Source organism: Gymnodraco acuticeps, unplaced genomic scaffold (genome assembly GCF_902827175.1).
Source record: "Gymnodraco acuticeps unplaced genomic scaffold, fGymAcu1.1, whole genome shotgun sequence".
NCBI lineage: Eukaryota > Metazoa > Chordata > Actinopteri > Perciformes > Bathydraconidae > Gymnodraco > Gymnodraco acuticeps.
The window spans coordinates 606,675-633,638 of NW_022990865.1; the positions used below are offsets into that span (position 1 = coordinate 606,675).

Consider the following 26,964-nt stretch of genomic DNA (forward strand, 5'->3'; position numbering starts at 1 on the left):
CATGCTTTCCGTCTCACACAGCCTGCTACCACGTGGTGGTAAATTCCAGTATCGATATCTAATTTGTTAGTTTAACGCCATAAATTATTATAACATAAAGTAATATTATATGGAGCTGTGTTATGCCTCTGACAGACAATTAAAGTCTGCACAGCTCTCCACATTACATTATATGTTATATTTGTACTGTACACATTTTCTTTATTTTTCATTTGTTATAATAGTTGTTATTATAGTATTACCTTTTGCTCCTTTTTTAGAAGGTATTCCTCTTACTGTGTTTATGTGCAACAAAGCTAATTCCTCATATGTATAAACCAGCTTGGCATTAAACCCTGATTCAGTTGTACACCCCCTCTGCTCAGACAGACAGTTATAATATTTCCCTGTTTCACAGTTTTGTATCTGTTTCACTTGTTATGTGTATAGAGCGGTGCAAGAATGAATACAAATATTTAAAAAAAATGTCTTCTTCCTGTGTTGAACTAAGAGCTTTCCCAAATAATCAAAGTGTAAAGTTCCAAAGGTCTGATCATATAGATCACCACATTCTTCTTGTTGGGGTTTAGACTTTGGAGTTGAGCATGGCCTCTTCATCAGCATCACATTAATAAGTAATGTTAACACGTAAAAACATGGAAAAGTTGGCATTTAGACATTTTAATGATAGCATGTTATTATGGCTACAGTGACAGTTGACATGTTCACTTGTTAACGTTCATAATTTAAAATGCTCCACTTAGCATGCTCACATCCATGGTAAACATGCTGATGTATAGCAAAATAAAAAAAGAGAAAATGAATGGGTTCAACTTCTGACACATTTCCAAGCTTAGGTTTAGTTTTACTTGACAGAATGCTAACATGTTAATGCATTAATGTATCCAACTAGCAATGTGACACTGCCATCCGGAGAGCATCACTGATAGCTTGGCTATTTATAGAAAGAGTTATCATTGAAGAAAATGTCAGTGCAGTAACAAACAACATTATGTCCTTTATTCATATTGGCTATTTCTGATATCAATATGACACTTTTAGAACATCTGCTTGGTCATTTCTTCCTTCAGAGAGGGATTGTCTTTAACATCACTGAGACGCTGCAGAACCAGCACAAAAACTGGAAGCGGAGGTCTCGCTCCATCAAAAGTAAAACAATCCACCATCCAACAGCTCTTTCCGTCTGATATCCCTTTTATTGTATTAGAGCTTTAGGAACCATCATTTCCTGTAACCCCGGTCAAATGTCCAACAAGAGGACTTACAAAACGTTTATTTGGTCTATATTTTTTGTCTCCATGTCCTTTTTCAAACTTCCACAACTGTGAGCTGTATCCAATGTTTTAAAGCTGTTTTTTAACACTTTAAACAACTTCAACATATTAAAACAAAAAATGTGATTTAGTCTCTGGCCGAGTAATGTTTTAGAGGATTGCACCTTTTCATCCAACACACAACTCCAGAACGGACGTAATCTAAGACCATGTGATGTTGCTGCTGGAGGTGACAGCCAGCAGTCCCAGAGGACAGAGAGGACTCTGAGGTCCACACTGCCTGAGGGTTGAGGGCCACACTAACCGAAGGCCCTCGTGCTGGAAGAGGACTTCAGCTTCAGGAGGGTTTCAGCTGGGTGCAGGAGAGTCCGTCAGCAGAGGAAGAGGAGTAACGTCCTTCATCTTCGTCCTTCTGCCCTCTTTGGGTTTCTCTTTGGGTTCTTCCACCAGCACTTTCAGACGGCTCAGGTGATGCATAGCTCTGAGGTTTGAAAATATTCTTCAAAAACATTGCTCTCAACTTACAACTGTGTTGGTGCGAGTTAATGCAAACATTTGAACATGTACATTTGAGGGCTTCCCAAGGGCACAGTGCAGCATATGGAGAGTATGCACACAAACAGAGTTATGGTGTGGTTCATCTGCGGGGAAATTCTACAGATTGCCAGTCCGCCCTTGAAAATGGTCTATGCACACGTTATTATTAATCATAATTTAAAAAAAATGCATACCATTTTTTTCACATCTTTTTTTTCAATTTTTATTTTGTAATCATCTCGTGACCCCCACTCAGGGTCCCCCCTACTTTTGGAACCCCTGGGCTAGAGGTTGAGCAGCTATAATGTTTATCATGTTCATCATCCTATTTTACAGGGTTCATACACTTTTTCACCAATTATTTTCAATGACTTTCCAGGACCTTTACCTAATTTTCCATGACCAAAACAATTACTCTTTCTCAGCGGTACCACTGAAAATGGTTTATTTTAACATGGAACAGGAAAATAAGGTCTGCATATAAAACATGTTGTGCCTATCTAAAACAAATCAAATAGTAGGCTTAGCTTCTACACGCTAAAGCAACTCAAATCTCTCACCAGCAAAATACCTCGTCAGTGAAATGCCATTTTACGTTTCATTACTATAGGATACAGTATTTATTATCATTATAGTATTACTATTTTGGCGATTAGATAAAATATAAATTATATGTGATGCCACTTTAGTTACATTTCCATGACTTTTCCAAAAATGTGGGAAAAATATTGTTTTCCATAACTTTTCCAGGGCCTGGAATTAGCATTTTGAATTTCCATGACTTTTCCAGGTTTTTAAACAATTTTAGATATTGAGATGTTTCCCAGGATAAATGACAACAGCAACAGTACATGTGAACGGGAAACCCTGACCAGCAGAATGTGTTCAGAGCCAGTTACCTCTGAAGTGAAGGTCCACCAGGAAAAGTCTCCAGATCGGCCCCACCTTCAGATCTCTGCAACACACACACACAACTCCATGTCACCTGGAAAACATTCCCCAGATATAAAAACTAAAAGAAAAATACTCTTCCATATTGGGTGGTGTTTTATGATTGGTGTCTGTAGACTGTAGGAAATAAGCTGATCTATGTTCTGATGGTGCCAGCCTGGTGAGCTCACGGATATGACTGACGCTGGTATCAATGAGGTTCTGAGCAGTTGGTGGTTTTAATCAAGCGCTGCAGAACCCAGTATGGGTCTGCATCCACAATTATTCAGTCAAATGGGGCTCAGACTGGGTCCTGTTATACACCCACAGGTCTGTTTATTGGTTAATGGACTACATTTATAAGGAGATTATCTCTCAGTAGCTTGGTCAGAGCAATGATGCCCTCGATTTTTTATTTTAAATCTAGACTGCAACAAAATATAACAGGCTCCTCACAGTTTTTCCTGACTCCTGACTGTTTTTCCTGGCCACGTCAGGGTCTTTGAACACAACATGGGCGGAACATGGCAGTCTAAATAGATGAATGGATCACAAATGTTGTTCGGTGACATAGTTAACCAAGAAATGATGAGATTATGAGTCAAGTTATGTCAAAAAACTTTAGATCAAACAAAACTGTCTGAGATTTATAACAAAACAAAACAAAAAAATATTTAGATGAAGAAAGTTGCATGTGGTCCATTTTGTTGTTCAGATGTATTAGCACTTATCTTTAACTAGATGATAAATAATTTGCGAAACAAACAGAATAAACTCAGGAGTGATTCCCCTGAGTTTAATGTGTTATCCGTCTTCACTTTAGCAGAGGTTATAAGTTCAACAATTAGAATGGCCCTTGAAGGATGTTGTAAAAATGCAAATAGCCCTTGATAGGAAAAAGGTTCCTGACCCCTGTTCTAATGATTCTAAAGCACAAACTGCAGTTGCAGTTATCTTAATTAGGCTCGATGAAACAAAACTGCAAAGCTAAATCTAAACAAGTTTCTTGTGTCACCATGACAGCAAGTGGACATTGAAGCTGTTTCAATCTGCAAACGAGAGGAATAACAGAAAACCTGGATGTATAATACTATTTCTCTGGGCAAAGAAGATGGGTTACAAAGGAATAAGATAAGGCTACTAACATTGTACTTTGTCAGACACAAACTTCTGTTCTGACCGCTTTTACTCCTAACTTGTAAGCAATCAGCTGTTAAATAGGTGTTTAGTTTGATTCTCTGAAGAACATTTCCAGAGAGCACGGATTGATGTACCTCCTCTGTAAAAGTTAACATGAACTTGGCAGGTGAATTTGGCCTTCTTAAGTCTCCTCCTACAGACGTCTCAGGTATTTTTCTCTCCACGAGTTAGCTTTGTTCCTCACAGCACAGCTGAATGTTGACAGCAGAGCCCTGAGGTATGTTCAGGGACTTTTGTAAAGAATAGATGAGGTAAACCCTATTTAGCATCACAAGCTATATTATTTCACATGAGCATTGGAAGCACGCTGTGATGTTACCTGCTTCAGTGGAGCCTCCTCTGTGTGCAGCCTGTCAGCAGGTGTTGCAGCAGCTGGAGCCTGTGGTTGTCTCTGAAGCTCCGCCTCCACCGCCTGCAGTCTGAACAGCATCTGTTTCAGAGCCTCCACTGGACCTGGCTGCTTAAACACGCTGGTTCCATGGAGTCCGGAGCACGGCCCCTGGGGAGGCAGCAGACATGAGTGGGGCACTTGGGGATATGTCAGAGGGTCATTTGAGCCTCACTTTAACTGCATGGCTGCTGGACGACTTTCCTGGACTATTGATGAGAGCAACCCATCCGGTACTTTCCCCTCTATGTCATGGCCCCCGTCCATTGTCATTTAAATGCCGGTAAATACAGATTCTGGGGTTTTTGCTAATCCCATCCCAAAAATATATACTGCGCCTTATTTATCTACAAGAATGGTCATACATGCTATTAAACAATGTCATTGGAGGTCAATGATCGCCGTCGATTTATGGTTTCATTTTAATCAACAGGGGATCAGTCTGCAGGTGGACAAGTGGCAGGCAGCAGCTAACACTGGAAATAGTATTTCCTTGGCTTGTCAGTGTTTTATATTTTAATGAAGTCACTACGTTGACTTTCAACATTTCAACTGTTTACTCTGAACACGTGTCATAAAAAGCACAGCTGACGTCAGCATTCACTGATCCACTGTTTGAGCTCTTATGCTTACACTAAACCATGATTATGAAACATTCCATGAAACATTTGGGGAAGAGGAAAGGTTTTCCACTCGGAGGCTGTGGCTCAGTGGTTAGTGTGATGGACTTCGAATCAGGGGATAGCAAGTTTGAATCCCACTGCAGTCAGCATGTCGTTGTGTCCCTGGGTAACACACTTCACCCCAAAATGCTCCTGTGGAGATTGTCCACAGTACTGAATGTATGTTAGTCGCTTTGGATAAAAGCGTCTAAGAAATGACATGTAATGTAACTCAGCTATAAGTGGTTGTTACGTTCCCTCTTGGCTAGGGGTACAAGACATTTCCAACACGACACGACCAGTTTGGAATTGGTAATTGTTACCGGTGGTTTATTTGTAACCAAAACTTTGAACACAATAATATCCACACGAACAGCCTGGACCAACAACGGACCAAACTGTTACGGGTTAACAACAAAGGACTCCAAAAGAGAGTTGCACAGTATGCTACAAAAGAAAGAACGTACCTCACTTCTAAAGTGGAACAAAACACTAAACAAAAGGAAGCTGTGTGGGAACACAGCTGTTGCTGATCAACCGGTGCTAATCACCGGGGTCTAAGCAATAGTTTCACAAATGCTGGTCTACAGGCGCTAAGCTAACCTGGGTCTAAGCTTTTTCACAATGTCAATAATCTAAATGCGGTTCTACAGGAGCTAAGCAACCTGGATCTACGCAATACACACACACAAACCCTATACTAGACACAGAATACTACGACACACTGCTAATCAGTGTGCTCGTACAGAACCCTACTGAACACACTGCTAGGCAGTCTAACGAATCACCGAATACACACTGCTAGGCAGTCTAAGGAATCACAGAATATGGCAATGTCACAAGCAGAGTTAAGGGCATAACGAAAGTAGCGGCTGTAACAGTGGTGCAGAGTTTCCGGTAGCCGGTAATTACCGGACTTTGACCGGTAAAATATGCTGAAGACCGGCAAATCTAAATCTCTCCGGTCAAAATGTCAGGTCAAAATAATTTCCCCTTGGCACAATACCGCATCAGTTGCGCCACTTATGTGACAGACAAGAATAGTCCATTCTAATGTCTAACACTTAATGTGGAGAAAGAGATGTCCTGTATGGGTTGATTGTGCGTTGATCTGTTGGTAATGCCTCGGGGTTCCGGTGGGCATGTAAACAAATGCATAATGCTGCGCTATACTTTGTGGCCTCACCCGGGAGCATAGCAACGCTTATTGTTTGGGTGCCTTTTAATAAGCAGGTAGTCATATCATTAGCTAGAACTAGCTGGATCTGATCGATATGGACATAAACGCAAGTGAATTCTAAGGCTGCAGCCACACAAGGACGATAACGGAAACAAACCGAAATCGTTATCAAAAAAGTCTTCCGTCCACACGCAATAGGCACCAGAAACGTGTCCGTTCACACGAGACCACTCGACCCGCTGGAGACGGTGTAGTACATATGTCGGGCCTGTAAGGGCTGTACTTCCGCCACAAAATACACTAAAAGCAGCGAAGAAGACTTCCCGCTAGGGCCGCTCGATTATGGCAAAAATCATAATCTCGATTATTTGTGTCAATAATTGATATCACGATTATTAAAAACGATTATCCATTTACTTTGAAAACATCAATTTATTGTAGACCTTTTTTTTTAACAGTATGTTTTTAACAGTTGATTACCCTGAACTTTAAGTATAATTCAGCTGAAAAAAAAAAAGTAATAATAAAACATTATCGTTTTATTTTGATTACGATGTTTTCATAATCGTTGCAAGACATAATCGTAATCGCGATTAAAATACGATTAATTGAGCAGCCCTACTTCCCGCGCATGCATGGTTGCCATGGTTGCCCTTCTGTTTATTCTCCACGCTGGATTTAGCAGCAGAGGTGGGGTTTCGCCGGTCAACATGTCCGTTAAAGTTTAAATTTTCCGGACAAAATTATAAAAGTGCCAGTCAAAGGTCTTCTTTGTTATTTATTGAGCTTTAAAACAAAAGAATAACGACTATATAATAATATAAGAATACACGCAGGACGGAGCCTCTCTTTTCCTCCCCCTCTCCTGACAGCCCGTCAGTATCCGTGGTCTCATGCAGCTGGCTGATCCAGTAATGAGGGACCCGACAGTCAAAAAAAACATATTTATAACAGGATTCATACACTTTTTCACTAATGATTTTCAATGACTTTTCAGTGACTTCTCCATGATCTTTACCTAATTTTCCATGAGCGAAAAAAATTACTCTTTCTCAGTGGTACCACTGAACATGTTTTATTTTAACATGGAACAGGAAAATAAGGTCTGCATATGAAACATGTAGTGCCTATCTAAAACAAATCAAATAGTAGGCTTACTAGCTTCTACACGCTAAAGCAACTGTAGTCAGGGATGCAAACACATCAGGTATGAAAAAGCCCCCCGACCCCACGGGATATCGGCTTTAAAATTAGGTATAAGTATAACAGAGGATTTTAGCAGTCAGAACAACTAAAGCAACAGTGGTGATAATAACAGAAACGCTAAAGAGTCACATCTAATATAAATATATATATTTATCCAATATGCTCCTTTAGATATATTTTTCCTTATTTTTCCTTATAGCTTTGTGAATCACCTTGAGATGACGTTTGTCTTTAAAGTGTGCTATATAAATCAAATGTATTATTATTATTATTATTATTATTAAAAGCATTTATTTTAATTGTGTAGCAGTCAGTTTATAATTTTGGTAGCACTGTTGAGCATTTTGAAAATGTATTGTCATGCCTCTGTGCAAGGCTTAGTCTTTCTATCTGTATAGCCAGAGGTGTAAAGTAAACAAGTTCATAAACTCAACAAGTACTGTACTTAGGTAACATTTTGAGCAGTGGCGAACCGTGTCTATCACAACTGGACCTTCTGTAGACACACACACCCCCCACCGCCGCCCCCCCAAAACCACTGAAATGCGTAGTGCATGGTCCAACACAGATACGATTCTCATTTATTCATTTTATATACATTTTATTTATATAATTAAATCGATTTTTTGTTCCAGGGTATTCTCTGAATACCTTGAAGGCCCTGACGGTTCGCCACTGCTTTTGAGATACTTAGTATTTCAATGTTTTTGCTACTTTGTTCTTCTTCTCCTCTACAGTTCAGAGGTAAATGGTATTTAATCCCTTTAGTTACTTCACAGATGTGGATGAATGATGTGAAATCTAATCAAGTGTTAAATCAGACTTTAGTTCCACCTGGAGTAAATCCACCAGCTACCCTGCAGTATACAAAGTCATTCAAACTAGCTGCACCTTCACCAGCTTTGATAACACTTTCATGATCAATCATTATAAAACATATCATATATATTATTCTGAAATGGACCAATCTGCACAACGACTACTTTTACTGTCGCTACTTTCACTATATTTTGATGAGAATACTTTTCTACTTTCACTTGATGAACATTTTGAATGCAGGACTTTTACTGTAACAGAGTATTCCTACACTCTGGTACTTCTACTTTTACTAAGTACAAGATCTGAGTACTTCTACTTTTACTCCAGTACAATATCTATACTTATACGACCTCTGTTTATAGCCTATGAAAAATACTATTAGAAAACTAAGGCTAAAGCTAACGCTAGCAGATAGTGACAATGTATGCTAGCTAGCTAGCTCAACGATTCCTTAAAGGTCCCATGTCATGCTTTTCCGGTTATTACCCGTCCCCTTGTGTGTTATGAAGGTTTTTATGCATGTAAACGGTGTGCAGAGTCAAAACCCTCAAAGTACACCATGTAGGGAGTAAAACTCTAACACAGAAAATACCTCTCCAAAACGCCTCGTTGGAGATACGTCACTGTCCATTTGATTCTTCCGGGTACATCATGATGTCACGTCGTCCCCGGAACGAAATGGAGCAATCCGTGGAGCCGTTACGTTACGTCCGCGGAGCCGTTACGTTAAGTCCCCGCTGATTGGTCCAAATTGACCAATCCACGGACTTCCTCACTCACTCACTCAGTGCATGCAGCTCTGCTGATTTCTCCTCCCTGGCTGCAGGCTGATAACAGACAGTTGGGATCGCGGCGAAATTCTCTCTGCAGACCCGTTCTCTCTGCAGACCCGTTCTATCTGCAGACCCATTCTCACTGCATGCAGTGAGAATGGGTCTGCAGAGAGAACGGGTCTGCAGAGAGAACGGGTCTGCAGAGAGAATGGGTCTGCAGAGAGAACGGGTCTGCAGACCCGTTCTCTCTGCAGACCCATTCTCTCTGCATGCAGTGAGAATGGGTCTGCAGAGAGAACGGGTCTGCAGAGAGAACGGGTCTGCAGAGAGAATGGGTCTGCAGAGAGAACGGGTCTGCAGACCCGTTCTCTCTGCAGACCCGTTCTCTCTGCAGACCCATTCTCACTGCAGACCCGTTCTCTCTGCAGACCCATTCTCTCTGCAGACCCATTCTCTCTGCAGACCCATTCTCTCTGCAGACCCATTCTCACTGCAGACCCGTTCTCTCTGCAGACCCATTCTCTCTGCAGACCCGTTCTCTCTGCAGACCCGTTCTATCTGCAGACCCGTTCTCTCTGCAGACCCATTCTCCCTGCAGACCCATTCTCTCTGCAGACCCATTCTCTCTGCAGACCCGTTCTCTCTGCAGACCCGTTCTCTCTGCAGACCCATTCTCTCTGCAGACCCGTTCTCTCTGCAGACCCATTCTCACTGCAGACCCATTCTCTCTGCAGACCCATTCTCTCTACAGACCCATTCTCTCTGCAGACCCATTCTCTCTACAGACCCATTCTCTCTGCAGACCCGTTCTCTCTGCAGACCCGTTCTCTCTGCAGACCCATTCTCTCTGCAGACCCATTCTCACTGCAGACCCATTCTCTCTGCAGACCCATTCTCTCTGCAGACCCGTTCTCTCTGCAGACCCGTTCTCTCTGCAGACCCGTTCTCTCTGCAGACCCATTCTCTCTGCAGACCCATTCTCTCTGCAGACCCATTCTCTCTGCAGACCCATTCTGTCCGCAGACCCGTTCTCTCTGCAGACCCGTTCTCTCTGCAGACCCGTTCTCTCTGCAGACCCGTTCTCTCTGCTGACCCATTCTCTCTGCAGACCCATTCTCTCTGCAGACCCATTCTCTCTGCAGACCCGTTCTCTCTGCAGACCCATTCTCTCTGCAGACCCATTCTCTCTGCAGACCCATTCTCTCTACAGACCCATTCTCTCTGCAGACCCATTCTCTCTGCAGACCCATTCTCTCTGCAGACCCATTCTCTCTGCAAACCCATTCTCACAGCGTTTATCAACCTTTTTCTTACTCAATATCAAGCCACACTTATTGTTTTTACTTCGGCTGTGACTTTGTGTGTGCTCAGGTTGAGTTTGGCTGTGTTTGGCTGTGTATAGCTAAACAAGGAAATCACACCTCCACGGAGCTCAGCGCGATTCACAACGTCCCGACTGGTTCCGACCAATCGGAGCACACTGGGCTCACAGGGAGGGGGGGGGGGGCAAGAGCTGCAACGAGCCGTTTAGTGGAGAGAGTGAATACTGCTGAATACACATACTTTACTGAGATGCTGTATGCGAAACCAATGTGAGTTTGGAAAATTGCACAGTATAAATCTATTTTAGTAGACCTCAACAATGGAATTATGATCAGTGGAAATGGCCATGACATGTGACCTTTAAATAATAATGCGACAGAAAAACTTTTCAGTGCACATCACGCTCTGTCGCTCCGACAGGGAGCCCTGCTCTGAACACCTGAACGGCCCGTTCTAACAGCTGTTCACCAGCCATCCAGTCTGTGCCACAGTGACTCCGGACCACACAGTTACTGTTAACGAACGCACACGTAGGTAATGTAGCAGCAGAGTTCAGCCGACAGGCAGGAAGACTCGAGCTCGCGCTTCATATATTAAAAAATAACACCATGATGGCACATAACAGCTTGCGACCGCAGATTATTTCGGCGATTAGATCAAATGTAAATTATATTTGATGCAACTTTAGTTACATTTCCATGACTTTTCCAATATTTGGAAAAATATTGTTTTCCATAACTTTTCCAGGGCCTGGAATTTGCATTTTGAATTTCAATGACTTTTCCAGGTTTTCAATGACCGTACGAACCCTGTTATAACTAGTTTAGGTAGTTTGAGAGGTAATTAAAATAGCTAAGGGTGATGATCTAACTTGAAGTGTGTGTTTTGTTCCGCTCATCGCTCCATCGCAGGCGGAGCTGCAGGTAAAAAAAAAGTTTTAACAACATGTTTATTTATTGACTTTTCGTTCCTGTATAATCATTTTGCGCAAAGATGGCACTGTTTGTCAGAGCATTTCATCCTTCTGGGATTTCATGAAGAACAGCTCCAACGCCTGTGTGTATGGGAATGCCTCTGGTGCTGGTCCATTAACTGCCAGTGTTTCCCACAGATCTGAAATATACTTGGGGGGGGGGGGGTTGAGGTGACGTGCAACAACATTAACATTGACCTTTCTGTTGGTCGCTTGTTAGCAGACCCTTCACGCGATGGCAGAGCGAACAGGTACAGGCAGGGCCTATAATGATAGCCCTATAGTTTAAATCTACTATATTTATTCATGCATATTTGACTAATCACATTACATTTCATTTAGCTGTCGCTTTTATCCAAAGCGACTTATAATGACCGATTACAGGGACATTCTCCCTGGAGTAACTAAGGGCTAAGTGCCTCACTCAAGGGCACACTAGTGGTGGTGTTCCTGGCGGGATTTGAACTCACAGCCTTCCGATCTTCAGCCCACCTCACTATCCATTAGATCAATCACTACCCTCTCAAATGGAAATATGTGTTTACATAAATGGTGACCACACCGTTTGAGACCCACTGAGAACTTAGACTAAGTTAACTATCTAAACACTCAGAGAGTCCTTTACCTCACCTGAGCTGAGGTTATCCCGAGCTTGAATGACACAGAGACCAATCAAGGGCTTTGATTTATGATCTGTATGACAGTGGCCATGTCGGCAGGCCACATCATGTGGACAGCCAGTCACCCTGTGTGAGGCAAGCCACTTAACAGGCCAGAAGGAGGCGAGATCAGAGCAAGGGAGCGAGGGATCATTGTCCACAAGTTAATCACGGACGAATAAAAAAAAAAATTATAAAAAAAAAACCTAAATGGGTCACGAAATATACTTGGGTGGCCGTTAATATACCTGGGCGGCCCGCCCAAGTATAGTCTATGTGTGTGCAACCCTGACCATGCAACACTACTTGGGACCCGTTATCGTTATCTGCGTTTCCCTGTCGGCCTTGTGTGGCCGAACCGTCTATAGGATAGAGAACTGTAGCGGATACGACCGTTATCGTCCTCGTGTGGCTGCAGCCTAATCTGACGGGAGAGAGATCAGCTGCTGCTGACAAGTCGACACGCAGCTCTGTATGATAACCTGCAGCGGTTAGCGGAACAAAACACACACTTCAGGTTAGAATATCACACGTAGCTATTTTAATGACCTCTCAAACTACCTGAACTAGTTATAGATATGTTTAGTTTTACTGTCGGGTCACTCATTACTGGATCCGCGAGCTGCATGATACTGACGGGCCGTCAGGAGAGGGAGAGAGCGCTCCGTTTATTATTCCCGTGTTATTGTAAATGACTGTACACTTTTGAATAATGAAGTTAATCTACTATAATTAGTTTGTTTAATATCGAATCATATCAATTTGTTTTAAAGCTCAATAAATAATAAAGAAGACCTTTGACCGGCACATTTTGTCCGGAAGATTTTAACTTTAATGGACATGTTGACCGGCAAAAAAAATGTATAACGGAAACTCTGAAGTGGTGGTGTAGAGACAAATTGAATTAGGTTTCGGGAAGCTAAGTTTGGTTCTTCCTTGTGACTCGCTCCCAATGAGCAGTCCTTACTGAAGTTTGTGTTCCATACAACTTAATAAAGATAAACAAGCATTTACAGCAAGACTACAAAAGGTATCGGAACCAAATCACCCTCTTTGTTCAACCCTATCATGCCCGGCACACCACAGGTGGACTAAATAACTTGATGTGAAAATTGCAGGAAGAGACTCATTACAATGGTGTGTGGTGTACACAAGTAATGATACAAATATAAATAATCCACAATGGCTAAACAAGCATGTTGGCTCTCACACGTGGCATTAAGGCCTATTCCAGCAAAGGGACAACAACATATTGGGACAACAACAGGTATTTGGACGCTGCTCAGGATTAGAGTCACAGGTTTGACATCACAGAGAGAGCAGCGGTATCTGTCTGCATGTGAAGTTAACACCTACCTGAGCCCCTCTGTCAGTCCCAGCCTCTGTGACACCCCCCACTGTCACGGAGTCCCTGCAGGTGACATCACAGAGTACTAAGTACGTTTGGTTATATGAAATGATTGCAACTAAGATTTTAGGGAGAGTAAATCAGTCCTACCTGATGGGTGGACAACAGTGAGAGGAAGAGAGCAGCTCCTCAGTGTTCGCTGAACTGACAGCTCCATCAGATCCATCAGCTCCACCTACTGCTGCAACAACAGATACAATCAGATCAAGGTAGCACTGTGTGGGAAAAATATGTCCATGCAGTGATGCTGTTCTGACAAAAATGTCAGTAGCCCACAGAGAAGTATTCCTGCTGTTTGACAGTACTGTGATGTTTGCATTCTTTCATTCACTGTTATTAAGTCAAATGGGAAGTTTTGTATAGGAAATGGCTAGGACTTATCTCTGATGATAGGAATATCGAGCACTAAGAATCAGAGGTGGGAGTAAGTCCTACATGTGCAAGTCATGAGCAAGTCTCAAGTCTTGACCTACAAGTATCAAGCAAGTCCAAGTCACTGTGGTGAGAGTCAAGCAAGTCAAGTCAAGTCATTGCTCAGGTCAAGCAAGTCAAGTCATTGCTCAGGTCAAGCAAGTCAAGTCAAGGCATACGAAATTCTGATGAATAAGCCCAGTTTCCCCATTTAAATCAGTTCAAAGACAGTGGTTATGAAAATGGATTCAACCCACACTATAATCTTCATTACATACACAGTTAATCATTTGAAATCTAATTTAGACCGATGGCAATCATATTAGATTCATATTAACCCTAGAACTGCAGACAATATAGCTAGGACTCAAAAAGTCTGTTCAAAAAGGCAGAATTCCAGGTAAGAAAATCATATATGGAATTTGCCATTACACATATTTAATTTAAATTTCTGTTAACACTAGAACCGCCAACAGCGTCAGCACCTTCATAGATATCATTTTCAAATCATTTCATTTGTTCCTCTTCATCATTTCCTTATAAACTAAGTAGGACTGAAATGGCTTCAGCTTATCATCATAACAGATCAAAAAGTTCAGATTCATTTTACAATAAATCAAGGAATGATGCACTTCTACAAACAAAAACAACATCATTAAAACATTTAAACAAACTACTAAAAGTAGATGAACTACATTATTCAAAAGTTTACAGTAACTTCTGATAATAATAACACAGGGGAAATAAACGAGGCATCTCTTTTCCTCTCTCTCTCTCCCCCCCTCCTGACAGCCCGTCAGTATCAGGGTTAGTCCAAATGAATCCCTTGGAGGTTCTAGTGTTCATTTACCGTTTTGTCTTCTCTTTGCTTAATCGATTTGAAACCAAGTCTAACGTAGCTTAAACTTAACGTTAGCTTTCTAGCTAACACAACACATGCACGCACCTTTCTCTGTGGTTTTTTTTGTAGTGACGAATGAAGTTGGATGTTGTGGTGGTCGTGTCACTGTTCTTTATGCTGCAGACCTTGCATACCGCTGTTCTCTTCTTATTACCGTCATCGATAACATAATCCTTGAATCCAAACTTCACTATTTTTGGAGTAAAGCTAGCCGCTGCCATGTTAACTGACACTCCTGCCGTCTAGTGGGTTGCCAGGTTTGCGTGCACGGCGCTATAATCACCCAATCACGTTTCGAAAAAAATAAATGTAATATCTCAATACAAAAACAAACGCAAATATTTAATTTTAAAAAGTCAAGTCCTTTCAAGTCATCTATCTCAAGCTTAAGTCAAGTCTCAAGTCATGAATACCAAGTCAAAGTCAAGTCTTTTATCAATGTTAGCAGTGCATGACATTAAGGATGTTGGGAGATGGCCCTCTGGGCCATCTAAGCTAATTTACAGATGGCCCTGAGCCCAATAGAGATTGCCCTGAAAAATGCGCGCGGACGAAATGACGCACGAAGGGTTTGGGGGGCCTCCGTCCCCCTAGAACATTTAGATTTGTGCAGGTCTTAGATGCTGTCTGGTGCATTCTCTAGACTGAATTATAAGATGAACCACCACAATATTGTATTGTACAATTTCAATTGTATTCTTCATTTCACTTGTTTGTTTGTTCTTGTTTGTGTTTGCTCGCTTGCATGCCCTGCATAGCTATAATAAATACTTAAGTTGTTGGTCAAGACACTTTCCATCTGATGAAGGCAAATGGCTTCCCAGATGTAAAAAAGTAGAAAACATTACATTCAGTTATAACTGCCAAAACAAACATTATTTACACTAGTATGGCCCCTGTTAAAAATGTTTGTAATGTTATCTACTGTAAGTTGGTCGAACGAATGCCTCCTCATCCGGAAGCTGACCGAGCAGCAGTCGAGAGGAGCCGAGCGCATCCGCGAAGCACACAAAATGGCGACGTCAGAGTTCCCGTTAGCCGGCAAATCTAAATCTCTTCGGTCAAAATGTCCGGTCAAAATAATTTCCCTTTAGCCCAATACCGCTTCAGTTGCGCCACTTATGTGACAGACAAGAAAGTATGTGACAGACAAGAATAGTCAATTATAATGTCTAACACTTAATGTGGAGAAAGAGATTTCCTGTGTGGGTTGATTGTGCGTTGATCTGTTGGTAATGCCTCGGGGTTCCGGTGGGCATGTAAACAAATGCATAATGCTGCGCTATACTTTGTGGCCTCACCCGGTTGCATAGCGACACTTATTGTTTAGGTGTCTTTTAATAAGCAGGTAGTCATATCATTAGCTAGAACTAGCTGGATCTGATCGATATGGACATAAACGCGAGTGAAGTCTAAACTGACGGGAGAGAGAGATCAGCTGCTGCTGACGAGTCGACACGCAGCTCTGCATAATCACCTGCAGCGGTGAGCGGACAAAACACACACACTTCAGGTTAGAATATCACACGTAGCTATTTTAATTACCTCTCAAACTATCTAAACTAGTTATAGATATGTTTAGTTTTACTGTCGGGTCACTCATTACTGGATCCGCGAGCTGCATGATACTGGCATAATAGATTGCCCGGTCGGGCAACCAGCAGGTGAGGCTTCATTGCCCGAGCTAAATACTAGATGGCCCCGGGCCATCGGGCAGTCCTTAATGTCGAGCCCTGGTTAGTCAAGCAAATCTCAAGTCCAAAAATATGCGACTCGAGTCAAGTCATGTGACTCGAGTCGCCACCTCTGCTAAGAATACACAAGCAGCTCAAACTGTCAAATCCTTTAGCCATCTCCATGTGGTCTGTCCAGAGCGGTTTGAGGAGTTGCAGTCCGATGAGGAAGCTACGTGAAGAGCAGTGCAACCCCTGACTGTAGAGGTAAATCCTGTTCTGCCAGTACACTCAATTCTTCTGATTTAGTTTGCTTGCTAACCTTCCTTGTGCTCTCTTTTTGTATAAAGTATACAATTTACTAAATGTAATAAAAATACAAAAATAAACATCTAAACAAAGCTTAAATAATAAAGCTAAGGTCAGGTAAAGCTCTGAGGTTTTTACTGGACCTGCAGGATTGTGAGTCAGACAGCTCAGCACCTGATCGGCCTTCTGGATCAGAGACTCCAGCCTGTTGTCTGAGGGAGGGAGAAGCCAGAGAGACAGAACATCAGTGTTGCTCTGTAGAACACATATGTAGTCTTCTGTCAGTCGTTTGTCTTTTACCTCTGAACATAGTTTCCACAATGCCCGATCTGTTGTTCTCTGCAGCGAGTAGAGAGATGTGTTCAGCTAACTGAAGCCTCAGATCTCTCAGAGTCTGCCAACTGTCAACCTGCACACACACAAGCTGCTGACTTTATACATTGTTATTTTTAATGATATGTTCCAAAAGAGTTGTCTTGCCTGTGAAAGGGTCTGATCCTCGTGGTCCAGCTCTGCTACCCAGGAAGGAGCGCCACCTCTGGGATCTACAGGTGACACACACACACACACACACACACACACACACACACACACACACACACACACACACACACACACACACACACACACACACACACACACACACACACACACACACACACACACACACACACCACACACACACACACACACACACACACACACACACACACACACACACACACACACACACACACCACACACACACACACACACACACACACACACACACACACACACACACACACACACACACACACACACACACACACACACACACACACACGTTCTAAAATAGTTTGGGCCCCTGTCAGTCACGAGCCCTTAGAATCGTCCTAACTTTTCACCCCCTTACGGCGCACCTGCACACACACACACGTTATGTTTCAGCAAATGGATGGGTGCATACAAGCACACAAGGGCCATAGATACTACAGATTTTTTAACTTTAATTAAAAAATAATATGTTGGTTTTCTATTCTATTCGGTGCATCCATATTTTTTATCAAAGCTCAAGGGGGCGTACCTTGCTCATCCCACAAATCTGACTCTGAGGGTGGGGGCCGCTCGCTGACATCACAGCGCTGGATCCAGGCTGGGTACTTCTGGTCCGGCACACTGCTGATCCCAGAACAGTCCATGTCGGTCTTGTTGGAGGTAAACCAGCGGGGGAGGTGCAGACACACAGAGGGGTCTGCTCTGTGTGTACACTGCTGAGACACAAAGAGGAAACCATGACAACACTACAGTCCTGTTAAGAGGCAGAGCCCAGAACACACATTGCAATGTGATGATAGTCACCCTGTGGGGGGAGACCATGTCAACGTCTGGATTCATCATGGCTGCCCCCGGTCTGCCTCTGCACCTGGAGAGAAGGACAAAGAAATTAAAAAGTCAAATGTGATTGTAACATTGATTTATGTTATTTAGTAATTAAACATTTGTTTTCTAGCTTATTGTAATTATTTTAGCTAGTATTTCATAATGCTTTTATTTTGAAGCCAGTTTTGGGGCACTGGACTTGTTAAAGATGATAGAAAGACAATAGTAACTCAAATAACAACTGTGTAGTGGCTTTTAACTTTATCCATACTTAAGCCACTGAGGGATGGGAACGGGAGAACTACACTGAACAAAAATATAAATGCAACACTTTTGTTTTTGCTCCCATTTTTCATGAGATGAACTCAAAGATCTAAAACATTTTCTATATACACAAAATAACCATTTCTCTCAAATATTGTTCACAAATCTGAAAAAATCTGTGATAGTGAGCACTTCTCCTTTGCCGAGATAATCCATCCCACCTCACAGGTGTGGCATATCAAGATGCTGATTAGACAGCATGATTATTGCACAGGTGTGCCTTAGGCTGGCCACAATAAAAGGCCACTCTGAAACGTGCAGTTTTGCTTTATTGGGGGGGTCTGGGGGGGTCCGAAAACCAGTCAGTATCTGGTGTGACCACCATTTGCCTCACGCAGTGCATCACATCTCCTTCGCATAGAGTTGATCAGGTTGTTGACTGTGGCCTGTGGAATGTTGGTCCACTCCTCTTCAATGGCTGTGCCAAGTTGCTGGATATTGGCAGGAACTGGAACACGCTGTCGTATACGCCGATCCAGAGCATCCCAAACATGCTCAATGGGTGACATGTCCAGTGAGTATGCTGGCCATGCAAGAACTGGGATGTTTTCAGCCTCCAGGAATTGTGTACAGATCCTTGCAACATGGGGCCGTGCATTATCATGCTGCAACATGAGGTGATGGTCGTGGATGACTGGCACAACAATGGGCCTCAGGATCTCGTCACGGTATCTCTGTGCATTCACAATGCCATCAATAAAATGCACCTGTGTTCGTCGTCCATAACATACGCCTGCCCATACCATAACCCCACCACCACCATGGGCCACTCGATTCACAACATTGACATCAGAAAACCGCTCACCCACACGACGCCACACACGCTGTCTGCCATCTGCCCTGAACAGTGAAAACCGGGATTCATCCGTGAATAGAACACCTCTCCAACGTGCCAGACGCCATCGAATGTGAGCATTTGCCCACTCAAGTCGGTTACGACGACGAACCGGAGTCAGGTCGAGACCCCGATGAGCACGACGAGCATGCAGATGAGCTTCCCTGAGACGGTTTCTGACAGTTTGTGCAGAAATTCTTTGGTTATGCAAACCGATTGTTGCAGCAGCTGTCCGAGTGGCTGGTCTCAGACGATCTTGGAGGTGAACATGCTGGATGTGGAGGTCCTGGGCTGGTGTGGTTACACGTGGTCTGCGGTTGTGAGGCCGGTTGGATGTACTGCCAAATTCTCTGAAACGCCTTTGGAGACGGCTTATGGTAGAGAAATGAACATTCAATTCACGGGCAACAGCTCTGGTGGACATTCCTGCTGTCAGCATGCCAATTGCACGCTCCCTCAAAACTTGCGACATCTGTGGCATTGTGCTGTGTGATAAAACTGAACATTTTAGAGTGGCCTTTTATTGTGGCCAGCCTAAGGCACACCTGTGCAATAATCATGCTGTCTAATCAGCATCTTGATATGCCACACCTGTGAGGTGGGATGGATTATCTCGGCAAAGGAGAAGTGCTCACTATCACAGATTTTTTCAGATTTGTGAACAATATTTGAGAGAAATGGTTATTTTGTGTTTATAGAAAATGTTTTAGATCTTTGAGTTCATCTCATGAAAAATGGGAGCAAAAACAAAAGTGTTGCATTTATATTTTTGTTCAGTGTAAGTTCGGACGCGTGTTCCATATGACAAAACAATGTCTATACGAGTGTATATCTTTCAATCCATCGATCCTTTTATTTTGTTGTCCATATAGCCTTTCTGTTATCATTCAGATACCAATATATGCACGGCAGTCACGCTGAATACAAACAGGTTTAACACACACAGCTCATATTGACACAGCTTCTGCCGACATGGTCGAAAACCGTTTGCTTCCGTTCCAAAACACCTGCACCTGATCACCTAGTGATTACATTTATCCACACACACAAGTGAATACACCATCATTAATTAAACGTGCAGATAAAATACAAACAAAGACACGTGCATTTATGGCTCCAACAAACTGGTTACAACCAAGGTATGCAGAAGACCATCTCTGAACACAACACAGGGAACCTTGAAGCAGACGGGCTCCAGCAGCAGAAGACCCCACAGGGTGCCCCTCCTGTCAGATAAGAACAGAAAACTTAGGCTCCTATTCACACTGGCTCACCAAACCTGGACAATAGAAGATTGTTAAAATGTTGCCTGATCTGAAGAGTCTCAATTTCTGCTGCGGCATTCGGACAATAACTAATTTTTGTCATTTGTTCTTGTTTTTGGGGAAAGTGGGCCTTAAAAAAGGTTGAGAACCCCTGACCTCCTAATAGGAGAGAACGGAGATCTTTTAGAAAAAATCATAGTGAGACAGATAAGTGGCAGGAGCACTGACCTGGAGCTCCTGGTTGGATGGGGGTGGTGGGACTTCATTTGGGGGGCAGGGTAGCTGCTGCTGAGTCTGTCCCGGTTCCTGTGTGCTGCTCTGGGCTGGGGGGCTCCGCACTGTGACAGGAGACCTGGATCAGCAGAGGAGACAAAACATTAGTTATTGACTCATCCATCGATTATTAGTTCTATCAACCCATTTATCCTGTAACCACTAGGGGTGTAACGGTTCACAGAATTCACGGTTCGGTACGTACCTCGGTTTGCGGGTCACGGTTCGGTACGGGTTCGGCACAACAAGAAAAAGCTTAAAAAAAGTCCCAAATGCATAATTCTAATAATTATGCATTTGTAATAATAATTTGTTGTTATTTATTTTTGAACAGTAGTGCAAGTTTCAGTATAAAAATAAGGAACTCTAACATTTTGAATAATTACGGTAATACAGTTAAAAACAAACCACAAACAGTACCACACACACGCAGATGGCCATATAATCTATAATGGCTGATGTCAAACAAAAAGATTTCATCAAGCTGTAAAACTAAAAATAATGTCTTGAAAATATTACAAAATAAATAATAAGAAAGTGTTTCAAGGGCGTATAGCCGTTGAAATATATATGCCAATAGCTTCCGTTATTTATTTTGGTCTCTCGGCTTTCATGTCTATTGGCTTCTTAAAAACAGCGGGGATCAGCTGTTGAACTGCTGTTGTCTTTTGCCGGGCACCGGTGATTAGGCGCTTTCACACCGGAGTACTTTTTCCTTTTAGTTCCGATAGTTCCTGGGATTTTGCGTTCTCACCAAAAGAGAACTTAGTTCATGAGAACTTTTCCCCCCTTTTCAGTCCCTGCTAGAGAGCAGGTACTTTCCTGGGGAGAAAAAAGTTCCAATTTCTGATTGGCTGGGCGAATTGCAAACCACGCCCCGTTAAACTCTGAAAAATGTTGTGAAGCCGCCATTGTATTTGCTGGCATTAGCATTATTAGCATTAATTAGCATTAGCCCAGCGCACCAACGGAGAAAGACTAACTTATGGCAACACAACAAAAAAAAACATGGGAGCGGTGGAGTGATGAGGAGGTGTCGGCGTTCTGGCGATTTACTCGGAAGGCTTCAGTAGAAGCGGCTGGGTGTCCCAGCAGCTTCTGTTGACGCCAGTCCCCAACTCCGGGGACTTCCGGCCGGGGACTTCGGGTGGCAGTATACGCCGTGAAGTTGTTTGCGGCCTGCCAGTAAACCCAAAGCAGAAGAAGAAGTGACGTCAGCGGCTTCATTTGAGTAATCTTCCCTCAGGGACTTATTCCGGTGTGAACGCGATCTGCTCTTTAGTTTCATGGGGGAACTAAGTGCTGGGAACTAAGTACGGCAAAGTACTTGGTGTGAAAGCGGCTATTGGCAAATCTGGGTGATGCCTTCTGATATGATTTAGCATGTTTGGCGTGTGTTACCGCTGTCGAACAACACCAACACACCGTCCTCGTCCGATCCACCACTCGCACTCCATCATTATTGTAGTCCACAGGGAACACAAAATGTTCCCACACAGCTGATTTAAACGAAGCAGGTGGTTCTTCTAGCTCCTGTGTGTTATCTGAAATCGCAATACTAACTTCTCTTCTTCTTGTATTTTGTTCGTTTTGTTGTGTTTTCTTCTTCTTCATTTGTTGTTTAAGGGCGGCAGGCAAACAGCTTTTAGGCACAATACCACCCCCTGGATTATATATAGTGTAATGAATACTGTCCTCAGTGACAGACTTTTTTCCCACTCATAAAAAAAGGCGTATTCGTCGTGTGACTGCATGTGTCGAACCGTGACGTCCGAACCGTGACGTCCGAACCGTGACGTTCTGGACGAATATGGATACCGTTACACCCCTAGTCACCACACAATTTCTGAAACACAGAAAATTGCCATCATCCCAACATGATGCATTCAGAAACATAAGATGGAGGAGGAGAAAGGAGTGATGCATTAAATGACCTCAGATGAAGTCAGAGGTGAGGGGAAAGCATTGATTCTCAGAGGAAGTCAGGGGGAGTTTGAGTGATGCGTTTAATGACCTTGGAGGAAGGCGGAGGTGTGCGTGACAGGCATTGAGCCGTCATAAGGAATAGATAGCAGCTCGTCTGTAGTCATGGAGAGTCTATCTCTGTTGCCACAGTGATGGAGGGAGCTAACGGGAAGGCTCAGGAAGTCCAGCTCTCTGTCGGTCAAATGTTCCCTGAGAACTAAAGAAACAAAAGAAGACAATCACATAAAGATAAACTATCATAAAACAAACGTATTAACTTAAAGAATGTGGTGACCCACCATCTGTGTTTCTGAGCGTGCTCGCTCTGGGTCCCCTCGGCGTGGAGGGCAGACTGTGAGGCAGAACCAGCCCCCTCGTAACAAACTGGCTGCTCTGACTCCGCTCAAAGTCTGAGATGTAGGCGTCCAACGCCGCAGAGGCCGAGGTGTAGTTCTGCAATCCATATATCCATGATTCAATCATTAAGCATGAGATACATTTTTAGTAAGCCCAGCCCCATAAACATCTTCTGGGCCAACAGCTTGTCTTTTTGTATTTTTCCTAAGAACAGAAAGAATGCTGGAGTTATTTTATCGGAAGCAGGTAAGAATTTGTATTTGAACCACTCATAATAATAACCTTCTTTGATCTTTAGAATGATCTTTAACTAAAACTCAGAGCATAACTTCGACCGACACGTTCTGATTGAGCTCTGAGAACCTCAGTGCCATGCTGGTGTACAGAAAAATACCTCATTGTCAGGTCTGGTATAAATGGCTGCCCACTTTGGCTCGGTTATGATAACAAGACAGGAAATAAAGACAGGCAGATATCCTCCACTGTGCCCCATCCCTACTGTAGACAGCTGACCCCAGTAGAAGCAGACCTTATCTCTGTATCTGAAGGTGGTGTTGTGTTCAGGAGCCAGCAGGCTGCTCCTCAGGTGACTGGAGCTGGACAGCAGGGACGTCACCGTGGACTCAGGAGAGAGGAGATGACCGGACTCCATGCTGAGGAAACACAAGAACATGGGTTTGTTTGACATATAAGTCCATGGGTGACTGTTTATATACTTTTTTCCACAAGCAGTGTTTAGAGATAAAACAGATACACCTAACCAATATGCAGGTACATTGGTAAAGATCTTTCCATTTGCTGTGTATTAGGTTTTGAAGCCTATCTATAGGTCTTCAGGGCACACCTTTTGCATTTCTACTCTAAGTAGCCAAGAATAAAAATACATTAAACAAATAAATATATTAATATTAATAAAATGGATGATGTGTTTCTCGTTATTGAAGCAAATTGTTAAGCCAATAACATGAAAATATACTTTTAGTTTAAAACGTAAAAGTAATGGTATGTATTCATAACTCCAAGTTTGGACTTGGTAAAAGGGGGGTTATTAGAATCATTTTATACACACACTGGCTGGCTTAACCTATAATTAAATATAAAAAATGTAGTAGCGAATTGAATATGTTGTATTGTAATCTAAATCTGCAAAGTAACTAGTCACTACATCCTCCAAAATGAGTATAAGTAGCAATATGTGAAAAATACTCAAGTAAAGCGCAAGTAACTCAATTTGTTTACTGCAGTACTTGAGTAAATGTAGGGGAGACCAGGGACAGTTGTAACACGGGTCGGTTGTAACACCTTCAATATCTCCAATCACAAACAAGCTAGAGTGATGAAACTCACTCTGCACATGCGCAGTTAGATGGTAAGATCGCTGAGAAAAAAAGGAGCCATGTTTGAATTTCTCGCGTAAGATATCAGCAAAAGTGTGTTTCTGAGGTAAAATATTAACTACAATTATATGATGTATTTTTTGGATACTGTCTTGAGTTCAAATGTCTAGGAATCCAAACTAGTATTATTAGAATCACTGTTTTGTAAGCTACAAATATAACTAGCTAAATATGGGTCAAGCTAGCAATCAGGCAGGTTCACAGGGGGTGGAAGCAAGACTGGTGGTCCTGGGACGGTTGTAACGGGACGGTTGTAACATGGCACATTTACAATGATGGCTCATTTGCTTGAATGATCAATTGTTCATTCAAGCATACAGTTGTATTGTTGATTGGTGTGCATTGTCCCTGTAAAAATAAACAGAATATAACACTGTACAGTAGGCCTAAAGTGTGTGTGTGTGTGTGTGTGTGTGTGTGTTTACAGTATATGCCAAATGTCAGAAAGAGGAAGACAGACACGGGAGTGTCACTTGCTCTGCTGCAGAGAGCCTCAAATGAAGTTGAGAAGGGCAAATCATTCAGGGAAGTGGCAAAGTGCCATGTCAGCCTGTACCGGTTCCATGCAAAGAGGCTGAGGTTGGAGAGTCAGGGATCACAAACACCCCCAAGAGTAGGCTACTGGACACCAAAGAAGGTGTTCTCAACAGAGCAGGAGATGCTTTTGAGAGACTACCTGATGGAGGCAGCTGATTTATATTATGGTCTCAGCTCAAAGGAGGTAGGTCTACATCATTAAGGTAGAAGCACCTCTCAGAGAACAGTTTAATCCTTCAGAGGATGATGCTGTGTGTGTTATCTGTTATCCTGTTCATTGCTCATTGTTTGATGGAGGATGTGTGAAACCCCATTCAAATCTTGTTGCCTTAGAATTTGACAGCTTTCCCTATTTGTTGTCATGTAGTGTGAAAAAGGTAACCGTTATTAACATGTTACAACCGTGCCTGGCATGTGTTACAACTGTCCTTGTTGAGTTTTAAAAAAAAAATACACTTTCCAACCTGTACTTATTTCATAAAAACATCTTAAATACATTGTTTCAGTAGCTGACATATTGATAATGTATAATATAGCAAAATAGCTATCCTATTGTAAATGTTTTTTTACTTATTGGGGAAAAACCCAAAAGGGTTGCAACTCCCTACTTAGTTACATTCCATCACTGTTCATGTGGGTGTTACAGCTGTATTCAGACACACATTGGAACTAGCTAACCTGGAGCCCGAGGAGACGGGCTGCTGTGGGACTGTTAGCTGTGGCTTCAGTGTTACAAACTGACAGACGTTAGTTTGGTAACGTGGCCCTTAACTTTGCTAAGAGCTAACGTTAGTTGGCAAAGAACAAACAGAAATCAAAGCAAATAATACCGGACAGATCTAACCGTAAACGTTAAACACGTTTTTTACGCAAGGGTACTTTAGTTTAGCCTATATAGCAGTTATAAGACCTTCACAACTGCCCTGCACCGACTAACATGTCACTTTAGACACATCTCCAAGTAAGTAAGCTCACTGAATTCGTAACGACGAAATGACCGCGCTTACATTTACTCCAGTGTTTCCTGTTCAGTAAAGGTCCATACCATCCTCAGTGGTCTAGATACAGTAGTCACTGTTCTCCACACTCACGGCTCGAGGTCGCGGGTCGGGCTGTTAGCTCTGGAATGTTCTTTCTTCCTCTGACAGCCTGAAGGCCGGGGCATACCGCCGCCTGCTGCACAGGAGGGTGGAAACAGGAGAGGTTTCTCAATACTCAAATTTCCCCTCCTCGACTCCTCGACTCCTCGGTCCTCCGGTAGTGACCCGGAAATGAATTTCAGCACGCCATGTTGAAGGACATCTCATTTCTCTAAATGCACTTCGAGGACCGAGGGTCCTTCTCACTTCAGTTAAATGGATTCCTTGCGTCCCTCACTTGCGTCGTTTCCCTGCGACAAGTCCCTCCCACCAGGGAAGCATGGAGAGACGCAAGAGAGGCTTCTCAATACTCAAATTTCCCCTCCTCGACTCCCCTCCTCGACTCCCCTCCTCGGTTCCCCTCCTCGAGACTTAGACCCGCCCACAGGAGATGCGAGCGGAGGACCGAGGAGAGAGGAGGGGAAGCAGCAGACGTTTAAAGAAATGAGAACTCCTCTCCTCTGAGCGGTCATTTTAAAGAGACGTCCGTTCATTATTACGTGGCAACAGCTGCATCAGCTGTCCAGTGTTTTGTCATAGCGCTGTATCTCTGTTAGATCAGCTGAACATTGTTCCCCCACATATTTACTTTGAATTCATTGAGAGTGCGGTATAATGAGACAATAACAGGCTACAGATGCGGACACACACACACACAAATATATTTATATAAATATATACAATTTAAAGTATGAGAGCACTCTCATAATAACGTAACACAATCAGAGACTGGATATATCCCCCCCCCCCCCCCCTCTCTCTGGTCGCTGAAATGGGGAATTGAAATTACGGGCCAAAAGTTGTATTTACAAGTAGGCCTATTAAAAGTAAGCAGAGGACACCAAACCAACTGAGACCCGTCTGTCCGCCGCATTTACGCACTG

At 42.9% G+C, this 26,964-nt stretch overlaps 1 protein-coding gene across 1 annotated transcript; it reads right to left on the reverse strand.

Annotated features, from left to right (window-relative positions):
• Positions 1-639: 639 nt before the first annotated feature.
• Positions 640-26,103, reverse strand: cunh18orf54 (chromosome unknown C18orf54 homolog). The gene is given in 16 exon segments (XM_034233285.1): positions 640-1,691; positions 1,694-1,755; positions 2,711-2,766; positions 4,261-4,440; positions 13,281-13,335; positions 13,423-13,510; positions 16,770-16,838; positions 16,927-17,035; positions 17,107-17,171; positions 17,693-17,876; positions 17,968-18,031; positions 20,641-20,764; positions 22,700-22,867; positions 22,950-23,103; positions 23,537-23,660; positions 25,949-26,103. Coding segments are annotated over 15 exon segments (1,581 nt in total). The 5' UTR covers position 23,660; positions 25,949-26,103; the 3' UTR covers positions 640-1,611.
• Positions 26,104-26,964: the final 861 nt, after the last annotated feature.